This window comes from Phocoena sinus, chromosome 12 (assembly GCF_008692025.1).
Source record: "Phocoena sinus isolate mPhoSin1 chromosome 12, mPhoSin1.pri, whole genome shotgun sequence".
NCBI lineage: Eukaryota > Metazoa > Chordata > Mammalia > Artiodactyla > Phocoenidae > Phocoena > Phocoena sinus.
The window spans coordinates 13262914-13283798 of record NC_045774.1 but is presented as its reverse complement, the minus strand read 5'-3'; the positions used below and the strand labels follow the sequence as shown (position 1 = coordinate 13283798).

Here is a 20885-nt window from a genome sequence, read left to right as displayed (position 1 = left end):
TAAAGTGATAGATCTTATTCTGAAATGTGGTGTTATGGTCAAGTGAATCTTAACAAACATATTCTATTATTTTTGTAAATTGTGCTCTTACTTTCAAACTTGGGAAATTTTTCTTTCATTGGAGAGAGAAACATTAGATTAGTGATAAAGAGGTCATTTATTTCTTAAAGAATAGCATAATGAAATATATGCTATTTAACATATATGTTCCCTAACACATATAATTAACATATTTAACATGTGATAAACTGGTAACAGTTTATCAGTAGCTGGAATAATATTAGTTATCTGAAGACAGAGAAATAAAATAATCTAAATTAGTAAATGTGTTGAGTCTTCACTGTATAATTAAAACATTTTTTTGGCTAATTAAAAGCAGTAGTGAAATGCAGTACAGAAAGTAGTACCATTCAACATTAGTAATCTGTAACAAAAACACATTTGCTCTTTCCATTTGAAAAATAAAATATTTTCCTAAATATCTGGTTGTTTGTTTGAAAACGTTGTCTGTCAGTCAAAACAAGTGTCAAACAACAAGGATAAACCCCATGAGCATAACAGTCTATAGTTTCATCTTGTAGGATCTTTGTGCTTCGATTGTGGAACATCTATAATACAAGTTAGTGTGGGTGGATCCCAGCATGGGCCTGAGCCATTGTCACCCTAGGATTCACCCATGATTGGATGGCTTGTAAGGCCAATGCATAGGACTGAGGAGTTTCCTGTAAAGAACTCATGCTAGGGGAAGAGAAAGTTGAGTAGCACAAGACAAGAGCTATCCTTGGGCAATGGAAATTCTTTTCTTACTCAGTCCTCACAGACTCCCATATAGGTGGGGTGAAGGGAGGGACGCAGTGCAGCAATAACAGTTAAAAAACGATCTACTAATGTGGGACAGGGCACAAGAGGGCACTGAGAGGCTGGCAGCATTTAACTGGCAGTTTTAGCAGTGCTGGAAATGTTGGCAGTGTTGAGAGGTGGTAACTGAAGCTTTAAAAAGGCATAAGTGACTTTGTGACAGGACTCAATGAACTTGGAAGCATCCATTCCCACAGGGAGTAGGAGACAGAGAAGAAGAAAAACACGTGGCTTGCAAACATAAAAATATGCACCAGCAACTCCACAAACTAATTGGGGGGAAAACGAAATGAAAGCTAAAGATTCAACAAGAGTATGGGGGGTAAAGTGGGGAGGCTGAAAACAGAAATCTTCCTAGTGTGGTTGGGAAAACCTGGGTCAAATTGAATTAAATATTATGCTTGATAGATTTCCTAGCAATGGAGCCAATTCATGTCAAATAGGTCAGTATTGGCAAAAGGGAGCACACCAAGTTTTGACCCTGTCTTCCTCTTCTAGTCATCATGGAAATTTTGACTCTTCGACATTTTTTCGGTGGAATTGTACTGAAGATGATGAATTACCACTAAAAGTCTTTTACTCTCATAAAGACCCTCCTAAGTCAATTAATACCTTGAACAATTTTTTTACACATAATGATTTAATTTTTCTCCCATTTTTCCACTTTATTTTTACTGAAGCTGCTTTACTTAGGATTATTTTCTAAGTAAAATTCTAATTAATTTTTTTCTTTTTCCTTTATAAGTCCACGTGCAATTTTATCAATTATAGTTTTTGCCATTGGAAATGTTCTTTATAATTTTAACCAAATTAGGTCTTCTCATGTAAAATTTTACAGATCTGAAGGCTATCTGGTTTTCCTATCTGTTTTAATACACTTTTACCACGTGTGTTTTTAGTCACATTATTTTGTGTTGGTTATTTCTACTGAAAATAATTATAAATTACAAATAAGATTGATTATTGGAATGTGTTTCTTGGACCAAACATCACTGGTAGGATAAAGTGGAGTAACCATATTTCTGATGGCGTACAAATGATGGGAAAGTTAATCTTGTTTCTGAAGGAGAGTTCAGACATGTGGTTAAGGTTACTAGTTCTTATCGTGTCTCAAGTTCAAGTTTGGGTTCATAGAAATCCATAGTAGTATCATGAATGGAATAACTCATCAGCATATTGTAGTTGGAAGAGCATCACACTTGGAATCAGAAGATCTTAGGGTTGTGTTCTCTCTCTACCAGATATAATGCTAATATCCTTGTTTTACTTCTTTGAAAATGAATTTCCTTTCCTATAAAATGGTGCCATCTGTCCTAGAGGCTAAAGGATTCTTGTGAGACTTATACTGTAATAATATACGTAAGACTATTTTGTCAACAACAAAGTTTAAGCCCAGTGTAAAGTAATAATAGTAATGATAATAATAATCGAGCATATGTATAATGACACCTCAAACCCAATGTCTTTCGACTTTGTATCAACTTGAATTTTACCTTCTCAGAGTGACCTTACCTGACTAACCCTATTCTAACTACATCATTTGACCTCCACCCCCATCATAATGTTTATCACGATTTTTAGTTACTTGTTTTTGACATGATTTGTTTGTCTTCCTAAAATGAAAGCTCCATAAGGTATAGGCCAATGTTCACCATCATATCCCTAACATCTAGCCCAGTACCTGGCTCATAGGAAGTACTCAATAAGTATTTTTTGAATGATAATATGCATGCACAAAGAAATGAATCTAGGAAAGTACAATCACGAGTCCTGTTTAGAAAAACTGATTTAAATTATTGAGAGTGCTAAATTCACATGATTTTGCACGAAGAAACATCTGTCTGTGTGCACACATAGGACCCACGTGTCTTTCACATATGCATTATGTTTAGATAATTCTGGTGTTTAAATAGGCTTTTTGCTTTTTTCTCCCTGATAGCAACTGGAAGTTTAGGGTGAAATCAGAAGAAGCAAACAGTTCCTATTACTATAAAAACTGTCATTCAGCAGAGCCTGAAAGTCATAGATTTAGTGGGTTTTTGAGCTTTTTCCATGCCCGCATTCTACAGAACAAGGTATCTAAGGCTGCAGAGCACTGAAGTGAGTTTCTTAGTGTTAAACAGATGGTTAAGTGGCGGGGCTGGATTGCAGCCCTGGTTAAGGACAATGCTGTCACTAGATATCCGAACACACAGAGTTTTCTTCAATTCCAATAAGTCTTACAGTTGTTTCAGCATTTATAGATATTTCTTTATTCAACAGCTCAATGCTGTTTAAGTTGGTCATAACTTTTAAGCAAACTTTTTATTAAAGTTCTTTATTTTGCTGGGTTTGTCTTTTCAATACTTAATATAAGTTGCCACTGGCATCTGTGATGCATAGCAAGCCTACTATTAGTCTTAAATTCCTCTTTATTACGTCCATTTGTTTTCCCTTTGAGGACAAAAAAGAAAATTCACTTTTGAAAGAAATGTTATTTTTGTCTGTTTTTAGATTTTTTTTTTTTTAATTTAAAATTTGGTCATTTCCCCTCTTGAAATGCATGCTATGCCAAGAGTGGAAGTTATATTGCCTCCTGGTTGTAAACATCTATTTTATAACATAACATCCAAATTATCAGCACTCTGGCTTCATGAAGGAAATATGCTATGTATATATATATATATATTTGTTTTTTTTGCGGTACGCGGGCCTCTCACTGTTGTGGCCTCTCCCGTTGCGGAGCACAGGCTCCGGACGTGCAGGCTCAGCGGCCATGGCTCACAGGCCCAGCCGCTCCGCGGCATGTGGGATCCTCCCGGACCAGGGCACGAACCCACGTCCCCTGCATCGGCAGGCGGACTCTCAACCACTGCGCCACCAGGGAAGCCCCAATGTATATATAATATTAAGAATGTAGACCTCCTTAACATTTAACAAAGGGCAACACGATGACCCAATCTAATTAAAGTAAAATGAAAGTCTAGTGAAGAAAACTGAGGTTCTGGTTAAGAATAAAGTCCTGACAATTTTCAGTTATTTAGTTATTACCATTTTACAAATGATTCAAATGTTCATATTCTTCAAAAATATTCTAAGTAGAAACAGATTGTCTGGCTCCAAAGTGGGAAGTAGATTCCCAGCTCCGATGGCCTTGCAGTGGTTGCTCTGAGCACCATGTTAAGACAGGCTCTGAGGTTGAATCTGGGTACAGCAGTGAGGAAGACCGTGACTAACTGGCCATGACATTTGGAGGGGAGAATGCAGTAGTACCACAGGGGCCTTACAGCTGCCATTCTGGACTTGGTTTACTATCCTCTGTGCCCCTTTGAATTTTGATTTTTATAAACAAATCAACTGAACACCGACGCCCAGAAAAAGTGAACTAATTTATCCCAGGCCACACAATTAAGTTGGAGCTGAGCATGGACTAGAATCTGTCCACCCGAGTGTTAGTTCAGTGTTCTTACTACTATATAGTTAGGGCTCTCTGGATGGGACATGTCTCTCCAGTGGTGGAAAACAAAACTTGAAGGGTGATAACACAGTATCATTAAATGGTTAGCAGTGTATTGTTGATTAGAAATGGACAAGTTTTTGCATAGAAGGTCAGTGAGATATAATAGTTTGGAAAGGGCCCTGGGATAGCTAGAAGGTGAGTGCCATTTTTGGAGTATATAAGTGAGTCAAGTCATCTGGCTAGGTTCAAAAGTAAATATATCTATACGTGGGCTTAAAATATAACTTCTTAACAATTATCTTTTATAATTGGGTTTATTCAATAATTGGGTTTATTCAATTTTGCTGCTAAATAATAAGTGTAATTACTATGTTGACAGGAGAGCCATCAGTTGGCTAAACAGAGGTACTTCATACAGTCCAGTCACTTAGAGTCTATGTTGAGAATTATTTATATATCAGCAAACAAGTAGCCAAATGATAAAAATTTGAATTTTACCTCTGCCTCTGGTATTTAGAGAATATTAAAGGAGAGAGGCTATTACACTAAATATTAGTCTATTTAATTTAGGAAAGGTCATGTTCTTATTCAGGAAATAATATTTTAATGACTTTTCGGTGAAACTCATGTTCAAAGTAAAGAAATTTGGTTAAAACAAAACTCCATTACTTTTGCAAAATAATGAAAATCCAATAATTTATATTTCAGTAATCAATAACTATGATATCTCTAAACTGTGGCCCAGAGAAGAAGTAATTTTGTGAAAATTAAGTATTTTACAAAGCTCCATCAATGAGTGACATCTGAAACTCAAGAGCTGTGAGAACAGTGGGGAAGTGTTTCCCATAAAAACTTAAAATTAGAAAATGGAGACTGTAAAATAAAGGAATTGTATGTACTTAATATAGAGAGCACTTTTTCTACTAACATTATTTTAAAATGGGACAGTCATCATTTTAAGAGGATACATAGTACAAAGGAATGGACTAGATAATTTAAACAATAATCATTTTCAAATGATACATGTTACATATTTGGGGGAGAGAAATGGGATAGATAATCTTCCCAAAGACTCTGTAATTATGTGTACTTATGGACAAGAGAAGCACATCTTGGGGCACATTTGGATTATTTGATATATTTGCCATGTATTGCAATATTAAATAAAAATGAAGGTGAGCTTAATATACTTATAAAATTCAAGTAGAACTGGTTAGATGCTGAGGTTCTAGAGAGACCAGAAACCTGAAGAATGTATTTTTAGGATGCAGAATTTTAATGGTGTTAGAAATACAAAGTGGCATCAGTAATAAACGTATTGAGGCTATAGAAAAATTTCTCCCCACCTTGTTTCTATGAATACTTTTTCTGTGTTAATGCAGGAAATAAAAATTAAGACAATCTTTGGTGTATCCAATTCAAGGTTTCTCATTTTGCAGAGACAGTGCTATTGGAGTACTCTGGAATACCAATGGCACGAACGGATACATCTTTAAAAAATTACTTAGGTATATCTGATTAGAAGTGAAATAGCTTATATAGCATCCCAAGCACAGAGCTGATAGACCAGACGCAAACTCATCTTACAGATTTAAAGGTAAGGGCCGCACCAAACGCTGAAGGAGACAGATGCCTGTCTCTAGGGGATGTAATAAACGTCCGCGTGCAGGAGAGGGGTGTGGAGGATAAAGTCCGGAGGCAGACAGCACCAGGTCAAATGCACAGGTAAAATCACAGTGGCTTAAGAGAGACAGAAAAGACAGCAAGAGGGTGGCGTGCAGAAGAGAAGGCATTCTAGGAAATTCTAAGTTCAAATTCTGAAAAGCCCTGCTGGAACTCAGTCACTCGGCACTTCAGAGGCCAGGCGCACTCTCAGCCCCTCCCTCACCAAATGCTTGTTAACTCTGGTAGCGGGACCGTTTCTCAGGAGCAAACTGATTTTTAGAAAGCTAATGGAACGGTGTCAGTCCGGTTGCTTGGAAGGTTCCTTGTTTATCAGGTACATTCTGGCAATGGGAAAAATATCTTGCACTTATAAATAACAGGAAAACCAGAACAAGTAAAATGATTGCCATTACACATCTCTCCCCCAAGAATATTAATGGGTCCTAAAGGGTCATACTTCAGTTCTGTAAAAATTCTATCATAAGCATCAACATGGCAGGGTTTCTTTTGTTTTCGTTTTTTTCCCCTATACCAGAGGTTTTCAAACTAGTACGTATGTGGAAAACTTGTTAAAGGTATGGATTCCTGGGCTCTATTTCCCAAAATTCAGATTCAGAAGTCCTGGGTCAGCCTCGAGAATTTGCTTTTCAAACAAATGCTCCAGGTGATTCCTATACAGGTGATCTGGGGATCACACTTTGAGAAACACTGCCCCAAAGTAAGTTCTTCTTTTCCACTTTAAGTCACGGCAAATTGTATCACCAGGCTTCCTAATGGTAGTTCTGAAAAGCAAGTAGACTATCACATGATTCAGCTAGAGATAAATGATCAAAGCATACTGGGGAGACCTAACCTTGAAACACGTGTTCAGGTAGATTCAGGTAGAATGGAATATAGATTATCTACCCAGACAAGGCTTCTAGCTCGTCCACACCCCATGCATTCATTACTCAATTTGGACAGAAGTCCTTTTAGGTTCATCCTTGGTCTAAGAAGCTCACATCAATATTTTCCAGATTTTTACCTCTTTTGGTGAGAGTATAGAAATGTAATCTTCGTATATCATTCTGGCCTTTTCTTCAATTACTTTTTTATTCTGCTCTTTCTTTAAGTCTTCACAGGCAAGCCAGAAGAGTAGGTTCTCTTCACTGTATTCTGTTCGGAGGAACTCTCTGAAGAGGTTTCTTCCTGCCGGGGCCTTCATCATCTTGTCAAAATTTTGAGACCAGGACAAGACTTCATCTGAAGTGGGGTTTTGGCTGCAGAGACAGAATGGGGCCGTTATCAAAAGCAACTTTGGTGCGGGGATGGGGAGCTGCAGATAGAAATGCCATTCAATTGCTGCCATCTAGTGGTCATTGAGACTCAGTCCAGCCTGACCTGGCAAACATCTGCCAGGACTGGGCTAGAGATTTCTGGGTCTTGACAAAAATTCGTGTAGGTACAGGCTATGTGTTAGGGAGTCAAGCATTCAAGTAGCAAGGGGCTACACACACACTCTGCACGTGGTCATCATAGATTCCTAATGAAGCTTGGGCATTTTTGAACCCAAACAATCGACTGCAAGCCTATGCATTACTTTGAAAGGCAAACTGAACTTTTTTGTTTGCATCTGATGTAGATTTTCATTTCCAAGCCATAAGATACAGTTTCTCTTTTCATCTCTGGTCGCTGTCTTTTCATTTTTCACTGAATCAAAATAAGAATACATTGTGTGCACTTGTCACATATTTTCCTAAACTTTAATAATTATTCTGGTAACTTATGAGCGAATTGTTACCTATGAATGGAGTTATCACAATTAAAAAGCACAGGACAATTATAATGACATCAGGGACTTTTTAGATACCTATATTCAGGTTTTCAGCGACTACTTACCTGCAGCAACCACCAGTCATTACTTCAAAGACGTAAAGGAGAGAAGCTTGGAGATTCTTATGGTTAAATTGGTCCTGACTTTGCTTTGCCATTCATTCGTCTGTTTAATAATTTTCCAACCTAAAATACGCTTGGTCAAAAAATTCTTATATTGTATTTTTTCTTACCTTTTTGACCAAATATTTTATATAGATTTGCTATTATTCCAAAATGTCTGAACTTCCTCATTTGTTTAAAAAAAAGTATAAAAGACAGAAAAATTACTATGAAGCATCAAAATTAAAACCTTCTCATAAGAAGTAGAAAAAGAAAGCACATATCATTATACAAATAATCTGCTTGTATTTTAATTCTATTCTGTGGATACTGCATTTCAACTTCTCAGTTTGGAGAAAATACTTAGAGTCCCTTCCAATGGAAATGGGACTGAGGAAGAGCTGGGTGCCCTTTCTCACTGACTTAGGTAGTTCCATATCTTTTTTGTGTGTGTTTTAGACTCTTCTATAAAGAGAACAACTTAAAAATATTCTTAGAAAAGGGAAGTAGAGAACTAGGGCAGTTTAGGGGGGGAGGTTAGTTCATGTATCAATCATTGTTTTTTGAAAGGGAAGGATAAACCTAAGCAATGTTTTAGCTGATAGTTTAACAGAGCTAATAAAAAAAAAAGGGATAAAAAGCAGTTGCAATCACAAAATAAGATCTCCCAGGCGAAGTATGCATTCATTTCACAAAACCATTTTGAGGAGTTACCGGGAAGCAAGAGATTATGTTTAAGCATTGGGTAGATGTACACAGCACATACACGCAAGACACAATTACAACGTGATTCACACTCACCATTCCTCTAGGACCTGGATACTCTCCATTTTTGTGGTATGTGTGGGTCTTCCTGCATTTTCCCCTCTTTCTTCATTCCTAACAGTGAGGCTGTAATGTAGTATAACACTTTATTTTGTCGAGGGAAAACCAATTATTTAAAGAAAAGAAAAATATCCCAGGAAAATCTTTCATGGAAGAATTTTATTTTCAACTATGTGAGAGTATTTAGAGTACAAAAAGAGCAATACCATTTTTAAGTGTTGGGTAAGCCCATGTCAACTAAAGGAAAGAGAATCATTATTTAATAAAATAAAGTAAATCATAACCTCAGAAAATGGATACTGTTATACATTCGGACTTCATCCATGCATAATTCAAATTACTTAAAATCTCCGAGATAACTTACATGATTATATGCTTTAATATTTGATATATATCATTACATTACTCCTTAGTGTAATGCCATTTTGATTTTTGGTTAGTTCTATTCATAGTTTGTTTTCCATTGATTTTTTCCCCCATTGATTGCTGAAAAGATAAAGTGTATCAGAGTCTACAACAGAATTCGCTAAGTTCACATCACCCTTCTCTGCAGACCAGGTTTTCTGTCATCATTCCTCCATCCACTCAAGTTCGAGCAATGGGATTTATATTTGATTTTCTTTGCCCTTTCATCCCTTTAAGTAGACCTCCAACATCTCAAGAGGGAAAAGCCAGTCACTCTGAGGGTTTGGGGTTTGGATATTAGAGCATTGAGTGGGAGGCGTCTCTGTGTCTCTGGGACATAAATTTGGGAATTCTACAGGAGCGGCTTTAGTAACCCAGAACAAGAATAAGAATTGTCTGATTCAGGTAAACGGTAGCTGAGCAGGGTCGTGGGGTTCTAGGTGCAGACAACGTGATGAGGGGGTTGAGGGCAGATATTAAGAAGCAGGGCGGGGAGGATAACTCAGTGGCCTTGGAAGAGCCAAGCTACTGAATTAGCAAATTGATCCCTCTGTCTAGAAGCCGAGAAGCTTCATGAGAGCCTGTCAGAGAGCAAAAGAAGTTAGATGATGTCTCTTTCAGTTGTTCATTCATTATCTGTTCAACAAAGGGAAATGGAAACTGTTATTTCCTAGTACCTATTGCATATGCCAGGCGCTGTTCTTTTACTTTAATTTACTTTAATTTTACTATCCCCGTTTTACAGATGAGCAAAGTGAGGCACAGAGCTGTCTGGTAGGTTGGCCCAAAGGCCGGCACTAAATATGCGGTATGATTGGAATTTGAACCCAATTCTCTTCAGCCACCCTGTAACTGTTATTATGAACCATGCTGTCTGATAGGCACTGAGGCAATAGAGTACTTATGTGAATGCAGAAAAGCGGCACCAAACATGGCTGTGGCTTAGTGCGCGAAAGCTTCCAACAATTAGCTATTATTGATCTGGAACATCCGGTAAGGGAAGAGGAGAGATGTCTCATTCATTCATTCATTCTCAGGTGCAAGGGTGAGGATGGAGAGAATGTAGCAAAGACGGGAAGGCAAAGGGGTCAATCTACAACTGAAAGTGGGACTAGATGGAAAATTCAGTTGTGAAATTGGACCACCTGGAGAAAAGAGAACTCAGTAGGAAGTGGAAAGGATTCTTCAGTCAGAAGCAGGACACGTCAATGAAAAAAATAAAATGTCAGAGGGAAGTAAATTAAGTTCTCCTCTACCAGTTTCTAGGGAACGTGGCAGATTTACTGGTGTAGAAAAGGAGAAACCTCTCACAAAGGTGGTATGGCCCAAGGAATTCTGGGAAGCAGAAACTATAGTTTGATTGTTACTCAAATGTCCAGAAGACTGAGGATGGCTCTGCATGGTAGTCAGCAATTCCAGACCCCTCTCAGCCTTCAGCGTGGGGAGCCGCGAGGAAGCAGCGAGTGGGGATTCAGAGAGCGGCTGGTTGAGTCTCTGCCTGCCGAGCTGTGACTCTGTCTGCAGGTTAGGAATGTGTTGGAGGGCAGCATCATTAACTTCTCAAAGTGTCTCTGAGTAAGAGTGCCTCTCTGGAATTTGATGTATTTCCGGTAATTATGGGAAAGTGGGTGGGAGGAGATAGGAAGACACCATTGACAATATTCTGTGAAATTTCCTGGGAGAAACTAATGATGCCAAATGTATAAAATATGCAACTTGGGGGGTAAATCCTAGAAAGATCACATTTAAATAGGAAATTAGTACTCATTCTGCCAAGCTTCACCGAGCTCATATGTGTGTGTGCACACATACTGAGGGACTATATAAAGACTGGAAAATGAGCTTGCTTTGCTGATTAAATAATAAACTCCTTGAGAATTTGTTTCAGTTACATTTCCACACAGTATCCTATGGAGCATGCCACACCAATGCAGGTATCCTTATTTGAAAAACTTTAAAACACAACATCGTTGAAAAAATGTGTTCTCCATTGTGTCTTTGCTGTGGAGCAACAAATCTGGAATCTACATACATGATTCACAAGTTTCTGAAGATGAATTCTGGCTCTTGTATCTGTTTCTGTGATATTTACAAACATCCCAAATGCCACCATATCAGAGTGATCCTTATGAAATATTGGGTTGTGTTTATATCTTTGATTTCTACAGATGGTAAAATATGGACACACATTTGTACTAAAACTACTTATAACAGACATTCAGTAAGTGCCTAACTGTTCACCGTTTCCTCCATTTCTTGATCTAACATTGGACACAACATTGCCCTGTAGAAAGAACCTGACCTTTAGCAATCGATGTGTCCTTCTTAATCAACTGTCCTTTAGGACTGTTCTTTAAAAATTGGTTTCAGAGTTTCCATTATCAAGAACCATTAAAATAATGCCATTTTAAGATGAAGAGAAATGGAGAAAATGATAGGAGACTTGGTGCTAGACTGTTTGCCATCTGTCTTAGGCATGACTAATGTCTGTCCCCAATTTTACTTGGTCCTGCTCTAAGTAATACAGTGGGTTCATTTAAGGTAATAAAATACAGGACTTATTTGCTCTGGATCAACGTATATATATATATATATATGCTGGAGAAAAGCTCTAAAAGGAAAACATCAAGCTTAACGTGAGGGGTCATGTAGAGACATGTTCTTTTTCACTTTTACAATTCTTGTAATATTTTGAACTAACAATTCCACTTTTTAAACAACTAAAGCCATGAAGAGAACAGAATGCATATACAGTGCTTACTGTGGGAGTCTTGATCAAAGCTGAAATATTTTATGGGAGAAAATTCCAATAGCCTATGCTAAGAATACTAAAATAAGCATATAAAATCTTATTAGAGATTGTCTCGAATAGTGACGTTGAGAAGAGAGAAATACATTTGGTATACTTCAGAAAATAAGGAAATATGCCCTCTTTGTGTGGGGGTGGATTTTTTTGTTTTGTTTACAGGGGAGTTTGGGCAGTGGGGTACGGAAAACATTGCCTACTGCCCTTTAACGAGCTTACCTACTGGTTCATCATCATGGCTATGTGTGGGGACTCTTTTGGAAGACAGTCTACTTTGAGTAAACAATTGGTTCTTAGGGAGAATCCTTGAAATGGTTGCAAATAAGATGAAAACTTTGCAGTAGCTATGGTAACTCTGGGGTAGAGGCTGATCACAAAACCACATATCTTTACACAAACACTCAGCTGAGGAATTAATAAGATGTTTAAATTTAATACAGTATGACTGTATTATACTGTATTAAAGTATAGGCTCAAGAAAGAACCACTGTCATTGGCAAAGGCAATTCATTATTTTAATATTCTCACATTGTACTATCAGCTTTTCCTTTATATTTAACAATTCTACCTCAAATTTCCCAGTGCAAAAATGGAATCAGCTTCCTTCAGGTTCTGAAAAAAATTGGTAAGTTATTCTTTAAATGTGTCATTTTTCTCAGTCAAAATACCATGGTAAAATAATACTACAGCTTTATTTAGGCGTCAACAACGATTTACAAATATGTATGAGACACCTGGTTTATGCAACGGTGTCTGGGTTGGAAAGTCAAGATGAACAAGACAGAGGCTCTGAAACTGAGGAGCTCTGACAGTTAAATAGGCATCACAGAGCATTGCAATGAGAGTTGAAATAAATGTGTTGGCCAGATGGAGACCTAGACAAGGAGAATTCCAAGCAGAGGGGGTAAAATCGTGTAGAGTTGTAAAAATGCATGATATCAATGCAGAGCAAAATGGACAAATCAGACGTTTCAGGATAGAAGCAATAAATTAGAATAGTCAGTGAGGTGTGGTTATGTAATGGGCCAAGAAAACAATGAAGTGGACTCCAAATCTCAAAGATATCTCCTTTATGACGATTTTGGTTTTCCAAGCTTTATTTTCCCCATTCATAATGGGGACAAAGGTAGTGACCTACTACACAAGGTTGAAAGCAAAGACTAAACACTTGTGACAAAAAGGAAAATTATTACACATGCTTAAATTCAGTGGAAGGGAAAATTGGTGGCATATTAAAATGGCAATTCCAAGTTTACCGAAGAGTTTTTTATTTCAACTAGAGGGAATAAAAACTTACACCGTGCTGTTATTATAAAACACTTCCGCATACAACACCTTACCATTTCTTCCTCACAACAGTCCTGTAAGGTAAGCAGGGGCTTTGTTATTAATCATTCCCATCTGATTTAAGGAAAAGCAGTCACCGAGGTTGACTTACTCGATACCCACAACTAAAACATACCAGGCCTAGCAATGGAACTCACACCTTCCGACGTCTTATTTCATGCTCGTTTTCGCTGTGCAATGCTTCTTCTCTTGATATAGAAGAATTAATTGTGGTATTTTACCTTTTCAGGTATTTAGAGAAATGGATTGCTCTTAAATGTCTGGGAAGGGTAAACCTCTTATCACAAACCCATGTCTTGAGGGCACAGCCCCTTATAACAACATTACCCCACAGCTGCCAGTCTGCAGGAGGTATTGCCCAGAGGACTGAATATACAGCAGATATTGGCAAGGAGCAACTTCTTGATTGCCAGGAACTTGAGATTGCCAGGGAAAAAGGAGCTGTTACAGAAGGTTTGACAACAAAACCTGACAAGGGGAAGAAGAGGTGGTGCCACTCATGACTCCAGAACAGATGTTGTTACTGCAAAGAGCATCCCTGGGACATACAACTCGCTCCCACTGGCAAAGACAACTTTGGGAAGAAGGGAAAGGAGAGGTGCACTGATGCATTGCTTAGAAAGGGCTATAAAAAGGAAGAAAAAAGGGAGCAGAAGGCGGGACAGCCATATACGATCTATAATTTCAGACATATAAAAACTCAGTTATAATCAAACCTATGTCTTGAACCTCATCTCTTTCATTTCTACATTTTGGTAGAACAGCTTGGTTTTGAATGGGGTATGTAAGGATGGGAATGGTGGTTAGAAATGTGTGTCTGGAATGTTATACAACACTTGTCTCAAAAAACATTGTCCCTAGGGCTTCCCTGGTGGCGCAGTGGTTGAGAGTCCGCCTGCCGATGCAGGGGACACGGGTTCGTGCCCCGGTCCGGGAAGATCCCACATACCGCGGAGCGGCTGCGCCTGTGAGCCATGGCCGCTGAGCCTGCGCGTCTGGAGCCTGTGCTCCGCAACGGGAGAAGCCACAACAGTGAGAGGCCCCCGTACAGCAAAAAAAACCAAAAGACATTGCCCCTAGAAGTACTCCTATTTTTCATAATCGTGTATCATATATTATAAAACAAATGTTTCATTTCGTTTAAGCTTTTATTTCATAGATTTAAAGCCTATCAGAAGTAAAATAACCCGATATTAAAAATCTGTCCACTAGAGGGCTATGTTGCCTTTATAAATATAATATTTTAATCAACTCAATAAAACTGAAAGTTTCTAAGTTTTACCCTTGTTTGGAAAAAAAATCTATTCTTACATGTATGGGGTTTTGATAATTACATCTTTCTAAGGACTTTGAAAAGAGTCATCAAATTTTCTGTGAGTGAAATATACTCAAAAGGGATAAATTTAATCTTGACAGGTGTGCATAATTACACCCAGTTTTCCTTTTTGCTATTTAGGAAATGTTCTGGATACTTCCCACCCTAGGTCATTTAATATAGGAATACTTTAGTCTTAAAAAAGGGTCAGGCATAATCCTATTAACATCGTAGTTATCCTTTCCAATAATTAGCTGTTTGAACTCTAATTATGCCTCTTGCTGGGGTAATATAGATCTTGGGTGATACATTCTTAGAACAAATTAATTAGAAAAGGTTTTTAGCTACCAACAGGCAGGACATTTTTTTGTTATTTAAAATGTTTTCAAAGAGCCACTGTGAAAGTGGATTCTCCAAAGGATTTCAATCCCAGTTTGGGTTGTATGTAAATGCTAATTGCTTCCTTTGCTGCATGGAGACTGAAAACAAAATCACTTTGTCTTCTCATACTCGCCCTCTGCGCTACCAATTTCCCTCTATACGTGCTTCAGTTGGAAAGGATGGGTTTCAAGAACTCCCTTTTTCTATTGGTATTAAATTTTTATTTCAAACTCTAAGCCATGTATTTTAAGTTCATGGATATTCATTTGGTCTAAAATGCCAACTGCATTTAACAAGTTATTACCTGATTAAAATCTGGATCTACTATGTCAGCTGATGTTCAGTTAAATAACCAAAGCCTCCTATTTGGCATATATAGAGTTTCTTTTTTTCCGCCTTAACGTTAAGAGAATTATAGGATTGAATATTTAGATGTACTTTCTATAACATACACCAATCAACAGAATCCTCTACTTCAGTTCTCAGGTTGACTGAAATCCTATTTTAAGCTCTTCCTTCAACCCACTGTAATTTTCCCTGTAAGTCATAATTAAAGTTAGTGGATGCTTTTGTGGGAAAGCAAATATCTTGGATGCGAAAAAGCCAAATGGACTTTTATTTAGTTAGTAGACACTGTTATTAAAATGGCATGTAATCATCCAGATCTTTAAATGCATCAGTTAAGTTGGAGCTCAAGCTTCTAGCTTTAGTTAACTTGTGTCTCTATTATAAAAAGGACAATGAAAATGTTAAAACCCTAGCAGTTGACTCAGAAAAACATCTGCTTGCTGGCAGGGTCACTTACCCATCCACCCATTCATTCTTCCCTGGGGATTTTCCAGTTACTGTGTGTGTGAGTATGTTTGGGCTGAGGTGGGAGCATCCTTGAGAACAACTATGATTGAAGGCAACAGTCCTGATCTGTGGGGAGACTTTATCCCAGGATGTGATGAACTCACATCGCTCTGTGTATCAATGAGCGTGTGGTCCGTGCTCCGGGAATGCCAAGTTATACCTGTGCTGGTTCATGTGAGAGTTGGGGAGAAAGGGCCAGGGATACCGAATGCAGAAAACAGGTTCTGTTACATTAACTGACAACATGGAAATAGAACATGCTAAGCATACAGTGGCCAAAGTCTGGTAATTTCCTTTCAGCCTGAGACTTGCAAATAATATCTATCAATAAAGGATTATTCAGGGGTTCCTGAAAGAAACTGCACCCTAAAGTAACTGTTGTGAATCCCATCTTACAGATGAAGAAGCTGAAGCTCAGAGAGCTTGCTTGAGCAGCTTGCCAGACATTTCACAGTTATGTGTTATGAGACTGAGATGCATCCAGGTCTAACTCCAGTGTGGTTTTCTTCCCTCCCCAGTGCTGCCTCTTGAAAGTAGGCTTTATATGAGGAAGGCATGTTATTACAATTTGTGTGTAATCTTTAAATATGGCAAGACCACATCTATTTACAATGAAACATATGAAGTTATTATTCAACTATTATGAAATTGGTCAATTAAAAGGGTTTTGTGCTACGTTTCTGTATACAGAAAAGTAGCAATGGCAGAAATTTGCTTTCTACTTAGGAGCACATGTTCCCAGGCATGAAATGTACATTAATATATAGTATATCGATATTTGAAACAAAGATATGAATTTTATAGCATCGAAAATTATAATATTTATAAAACCCAATGAAGCAGAATTATTATACAGTCAACTTCGTATTTGCTAGAAGTGGATTTTATTGTCTTATCTGACAAGTAATTAGTAATTCTTGAGTGATGTCCTAAAACATCAGGCAGATTTTAATAGGTCTACCTGGCCTAGACCTAAATACGTTAGGCTTAAAAGGATTAATAAAGAGTATCTACCAAACGTAAGGTAGATAGCTAGTGGGAAGCAGCCACATAGCACAGGGAGATCAGCTCGGTTCTTTGTGACCACCTAGAGGGGTGGGATAGGGAGGGTGGGAGGGAGGGAGACGCAAGAGGGAAGAGACATGGGAACATATGTATATGTATAACTGATTCACTTTGTTATACAGCAGAAACGAACACACCATTGTAAAGCAATTATACTGCAGTAAAGATGCTAAAAAAAAAAGAGTTCCAATGAGAGAGATGAAAATTATTAATTTCAATCAGATGTAGCACAACTATGACATTTTATAGATAGGTTAGGGGGAGCAAAATGTCATAAACTCAGTTTTTGTATTATTATTGATTTGCAGAGGCTGGGATGGGTGGGCAGTTCTTAACCTTTGTCCAGACAGCTAATATATTTGGCCAGGATTTAGAAGGGCTGGATTTCACATTGTTTTAGAAATTGAATAATTTGCTTTGATTAAATCAGAAAGGGAACGCTGGCTTCCCTCAACTTGAATCTTCACCCCGCAAAGATCAGGGTGTCTCAGTGCCTTTGAAAAGGGCTGCACTCAGCAGCTTTTCTCTCCGAATTCTTCTTCCTCGTGCACCCTAAGGAGATGCTTCTTTCTCACAGAGTTCACTGATAACTTCCTGGTAGGCCAGATGACAAGAAGTTTTATGATTCTTATCGCATCAGACCTCCTTCGTGTGTTTGCAACATCCATCATTCCCTTCTGTGTGAAAGTCTTTACTGTCTGGGCTTCTGTGCCAGCGCAGTGGTGTGTTTTGTATGTTACCTCCAGACTGTCTAGTCTCTGCATTCCGTGTTTGCAGAGCTGCACTGCTTTCTCTTTAAAGGCTTTTAAAAAATTTTTATTTTTATTGGAGTATAATTGCTTTACAACACTGTGTTAGTTTCTACTGTACAGCAAAGTGAATCAGCTGTATGTATACATATATCCCCTCTTTTTTGGATTTCCTTCCCATTTAGGTCCCCGCAGAGCACTGAGTTCCCTGTGCTATACAGTAGGTTCTCATTAATTATCTATTTTATACTTAGTATCAATAGTGTATATATGTCAATCCCCATCTCCCAATTCATTCCACTCCCCGCTTCCCCCTTGGTATCCATCCATACATTTGTTCTCTATGTCTGTGTCTCTAGTTCTGCTTTGCAAATAAGATCATCTATACCATTTTTCTAGATTCCACATATATGTGTTAATATACGATATTTGTTTTTCCCTTTCTGACTTACTTCACTCTGTATGACAGTCTCTAGGTCCATCCATGTCTTTACAAATGACCCAATTTCATCCCTTTTTATGGCTGAGTAATATTCCATTGTATATATGTACGACATCTTCTTTAGCCATTCCTCTGTTGATGGACATTTAGGTTGCTTCCATGTCCTGGCTATTGTAAATAGAGCTGTGATGAACATTGGGGTGCATGTGTCTTTTTGAATTATAGTTTTCCCTGGATATATGCCCAGTAGTGGGTTTAAGGATTTACATTTGAGGTTTCAGCCTGTAGCTCACTGCTCTTCATGCTGGGCCATCCTTTTTATCTCCTGTATATTGTATGCTGATGACTCCCTGATTGTTATATCTAATCAAGACATGCCCTGCAAGCTTCAAAATCATTTCCACAGCTAATCCTTGGGTACCACACACGGAGCGAGCCCAACCCACCATCCTATCCTGGCCTAAACCACCTCCTGTTCCAGTGTTCTCTCATCTGATGGGCTTACCATCAACCCGGCCCCTCAAGCAAAGCAATGGCGTTATCCTTCACTTCTCCTTTACGTCTACTGCAAATTCTTGACAGTACTTCCTTTTCCTTGAAACTGGAATCTCTCCATTCCTTTTAATCACCTTTCATTTTGAGCCCCTTGCATCTTTCACCAAGACTATTACAGAAGTCTTCTAACATGCTTCCTGTTTCTGTCCTGTCCTTCCACACACTTTCCATTGTCTCCACAGGGATATACTTCAAACATAAAATGGACTTTGTCCCCTTCTCACTTAAGCATGTTCAGTCACTTCCCATAACCAAAAAAGGTGTAAAGTCTTAACGTCTTAATATGCCATAAAAGGCATTTTATTACCTGTCATTGTGTCTCTAGTCTTCTATTTTGTCCTTCTTGACTTTATATCCCAGTAGTACTAACCAGATTTTAGCACTCCCTCCTGGAATCCTGGCCTTTCTCTACTACTAACTGCTACTACTACTAGTACTAGTACTGCTACTAACACACACACACACACACACACACACACACACACACACGGGAATGAAGAACATGGTGCATAAGAAGAAATCTGGTGGTTCCCTAACATGCGTTAGCTGCTGCATCGTTATGCTAATGAGAGGAGAATGTACCTGTAATTTTTGAGAAACAAAATCTGTGATACAAATTTCCATATTTTATAAAGTAGACTCAATTGGAAAATCCAAATTCCATCAACCATTCAATACCTTATTATTAATTAAACACCTACTATGTGCCAAATACTATGTTATAAGCCAAAATATACTTTTAGTTATTTTAAAACTTTAGTATACGTTTAGGAAAAGGCCCAGTGCCAACTGACTGATATGAATGGCTGTGAATTCCACTATAAAATCCATATAGCATAATTTTACTGAAGGCCTTCACCTAGAAAACAAAAACGCATGTCAAACAGAAGAAGAGTCACTAATATGAAAACCAGCACAGTGAGCTGGGCGTCAGACCAGCCCCCCAGGTGTGCAGCCTTGTGCAGGGCAGAGGGAGGCGTGGCCATGGGGATGACCAGCATCGGCCCATTGCCAAGGTCATTGAGAAGCTCCACCACATCCTGCCCTTTGAGACCCAGATGGCCCTCACCCACCCCACCACGACATACAGTCAGTCAGCTGAGATTGAGAGATCCTCCCCGGATATGACCCTGAAATGACTCGAAGCCAACTGGGGTATGTGGGCCCGCGGACAGCACTCAAGTCTCGGTGCCAAGTGCTGTCCTTGGACGCGCTGCCCAGTCTCTTCGCCTACAGTCTGTTTCCTCCTGTCACTTTAGAATTCTGGGCTTCTTCACAGAGCGAGGCTCCTCTCACCATCCATCCTCTTCCCTCCTGAGGACCCATCTTTGTTTTCTTTGGAACGCCCTTTCCATGTCAGAACTCTCCTACATCTCGACCTGGTAAGGCCCACGTCCTCTCCCCGCCCCACCTGGCACTCCGTCTTTCCGAGGCGTCTCCTCTCCACTCACCACAGGGCCAGGCGGGGGCTGGCTCTTGCTTTCTTCTAGCTGGAATTAATTTAATCTTCTTTCTCCATTCTGTTTTGGTTCTTTCTACTCTCTTAAATGAAATTGGGTATAATATTTTCATCTAGTATTTTGTTTTCTTCACATCCATTTTTCCATTGATGGTCTAAGCACTGCAATGTGACACTCAGAAAAAATGTACATTTACAGTAAACAGAGTCAAAAAGGAAGGGATAAAGAAGATGTGGTTCATATCTACAATGGAATATTACTCAGCCGTAAAAAGAACGAAATAATGCCATTTGCAGCAACATGAATGGACCTAGAGATTATCATACTAAGTGAAGTAAGTCAGAGAAAGACAAGTATTATATGATATTACTCATTTGTGGAAACTAATTTTAAAATAAATGATATAAATGAACTTATTTACAACACAGAAACATACAGATTTTGAAAACAAACTTATGGTTACCAAAGGGGGAACATAGTGGGGAGGGATAAATTAGGAGCTTGGGATGAAATACAAACACTACTATATATAAAACAGATAACCAACAAGGACTTACTGTAGAGCACAGAGAACTCTACTCGGTATTCTGTAATAACCTAAATGGGAAAAGAATCTGAAAAAGAATGAATATATGTATATGTATAACTGAATCACTATGCTGTACACCTGAAACTAACACAACACTGTAAATCAACTCTACTCCAATAAAATTTAAAAAAGAAGAACGGTGTGCCTTCCTTGGAAAAGGGTCGAGGCATTCTGTTGGCAGAGGCAGCTTGAATCTTAAACTTTTCTGGAGGGTG

General features: G+C 38.4%; 1 protein-coding gene across 3 annotated transcripts in view; it reads right to left on the bottom strand.

Moving 5' to 3' along the window:
- RGS17 (regulator of G protein signaling 17) overlaps window positions 1-20885 on the bottom strand; it is an 87926-nt gene that overhangs the window by 8716 nt on the left and 58325 nt on the right. For 2 of the 3 annotated variants that reach the window (XM_032651149.1, XM_032651150.1), the window contains exons 3-4: window positions 8678-8767; window positions 6987-7221 (exon numbers count right to left, since the gene is read on the bottom strand). In XM_032651149.1, coding sequence (XP_032507040.1) covers window positions 6987-7221; window positions 8678-8767 — 325 coding nt within the window. The remainder of the gene's footprint in view (window positions 1-6986; window positions 7222-8677; window positions 8768-20885) is intronic. The other variant, XM_032651151.1, reaches the window with a different exon arrangement.